The following is a 1309-nucleotide window of genomic DNA, read 5'->3' as shown; positions in this document are numbered from 1 at the left end:
ATGGCACTGCTGCTTGACGTTCGCGATGTGCTCGACGTGCTCGTCCAGCCATGGCCGTGGCTCAGGTACTGCCTCTTGCCGCCCACCGCACTCTCCTCATACAGCACTTGGCACGTGATCGTCGACATCATGTCCGTCACCTGCTTTGTCGACGTGGCGGTCGTGGTCGAGGTCGAGGTCGAGGTTGTCGAGGTCGAGGTCGAGGTGGTCGAGGTGATCTACGTGGTCGAGGTGATCTACGTGGTCGAGGTGATCTACGTAGTCGAGGTGATCTACGTGGTCGAGGTGATCTACGTAGTCGAGGTGATCCACGTGGTCGAGGTGATCTACGTAGTCGAGGTGATCCACGTGGTCGAGGTGATCTACGTAGTCGAGGTGATCTACGTAGTCGAGGTGATCTACGTGGTCGAGGTGATCTACGTGGTCGAGGTGATCTACGTGGTCGAGGTGATCTACGTGGTCGAGGTGATCTACGTAGTCGAGGTGATCTACGTGGTCGAGGTGATCTACGTAGTCGAGGTGATCTACGTGGTCGAGGTGATCTACGTAGTCGAGGTGATCTACGTGGTCGAGGTGATCTACGTAGTCGAGGTGATCCACGTGGTCGAGGTGATCTACGTGGTCGAGGTGATCTACGTGGTCGAGGTGATCTACGTGGTCGAGGTGATCTACGTGGTCGACGTCACCGACTTGGTCTACGTGGTCGAGGTCACCCACTTGGTCGAGGTCACCCACTTGGTCGAGGTCACCCACTTGGTCGACGTCACCCACTTGGTCGAGGTCACCCACTTGGTCGAGGTCACCCACTTGGTCGAGGTGGCGGTGACACGGGAGGGAGGGAGGGTGTGCGGTATGCGTATGCGTATGTATATGTATATGGGGGTACGGCGACCTGTGTCTCTCTCCCCCACCACACGTTGAGTGCCCCGCACACTGCCACTGCCTGCTGCTCATTCTCCTCAACTTGGCTCGTCCGAACGAGGGTGAGGGCGGGGGTGGAGGGGACTGTGGGCGAGTTTTTTGGCGCGAAACGGGTAATCGGAGTCGGTTCCCGCCAAAAAAGACAAGGGGAGGGAGGGAGGGAGGGAGGGAAGGGGGGAGGGGGAAAAAAAGGCGGGAGTTGGTCATAAGGCCACCGTTCGCGCCATTTCTTTCTTGCTCTAATTGGCCGAGATGTGGGGGGGGCCGAGACGTATGCTATGCGCCAGATCGGATCGATGGCTTTGCTACGCTGCGGGGCCGGAGACCACCTGGTCACGACTGGCGCGACGGAGTAATGGTGGTGGTGGTGGTGGTGGCGGTGGCAGGG

The 1309-nt window shown here is 59.1% G+C and overlaps 2 protein-coding genes across 2 annotated transcripts in view; one reads left to right on the top strand and one right to left on the bottom strand.

Annotated features, from left to right (window-relative positions):
* AMSG_11188 (uncharacterized protein) lies at nucleotides 1-1164 on the top strand (the record flags this gene model as incomplete). Its single annotated transcript, XM_013897480.1, has 2 exons — nucleotides 1-798; nucleotides 1132-1164. The coding sequence occupies 2 exons, from the start codon at nucleotides 1-3 to the stop codon at nucleotides 1162-1164; spliced, it is 831 nt and encodes a 276-aa protein (XP_013752934.1).
* Nucleotides 1165-1226: 62 nt separating this feature from the next.
* AMSG_11187 (uncharacterized protein) overlaps nucleotides 1227-1309 on the bottom strand; it is a gene marked incomplete at its 3' end in the record, with an annotated part of 3399 nt that continues 3316 nt past the window's right edge. Inside the window, exon 2 of the mRNA XM_013897479.1 lies at nucleotides 1227-1250. Coding sequence (XP_013752933.1) covers nucleotides 1227-1250 — 24 coding nt within the window. The remainder of the gene's footprint in view (nucleotides 1251-1309) is intronic.

Source organism: Thecamonas trahens (genome assembly GCF_000142905.1).
Source record: "Thecamonas trahens ATCC 50062 unplaced genomic scaffold supercont1.70, whole genome shotgun sequence".
Lineage (NCBI taxonomy): Eukaryota > Apusomonadida > Apusomonadidae > Thecamonas > Thecamonas trahens.
This window is presented reverse-complemented; position numbering and strand designations above follow the sequence as displayed.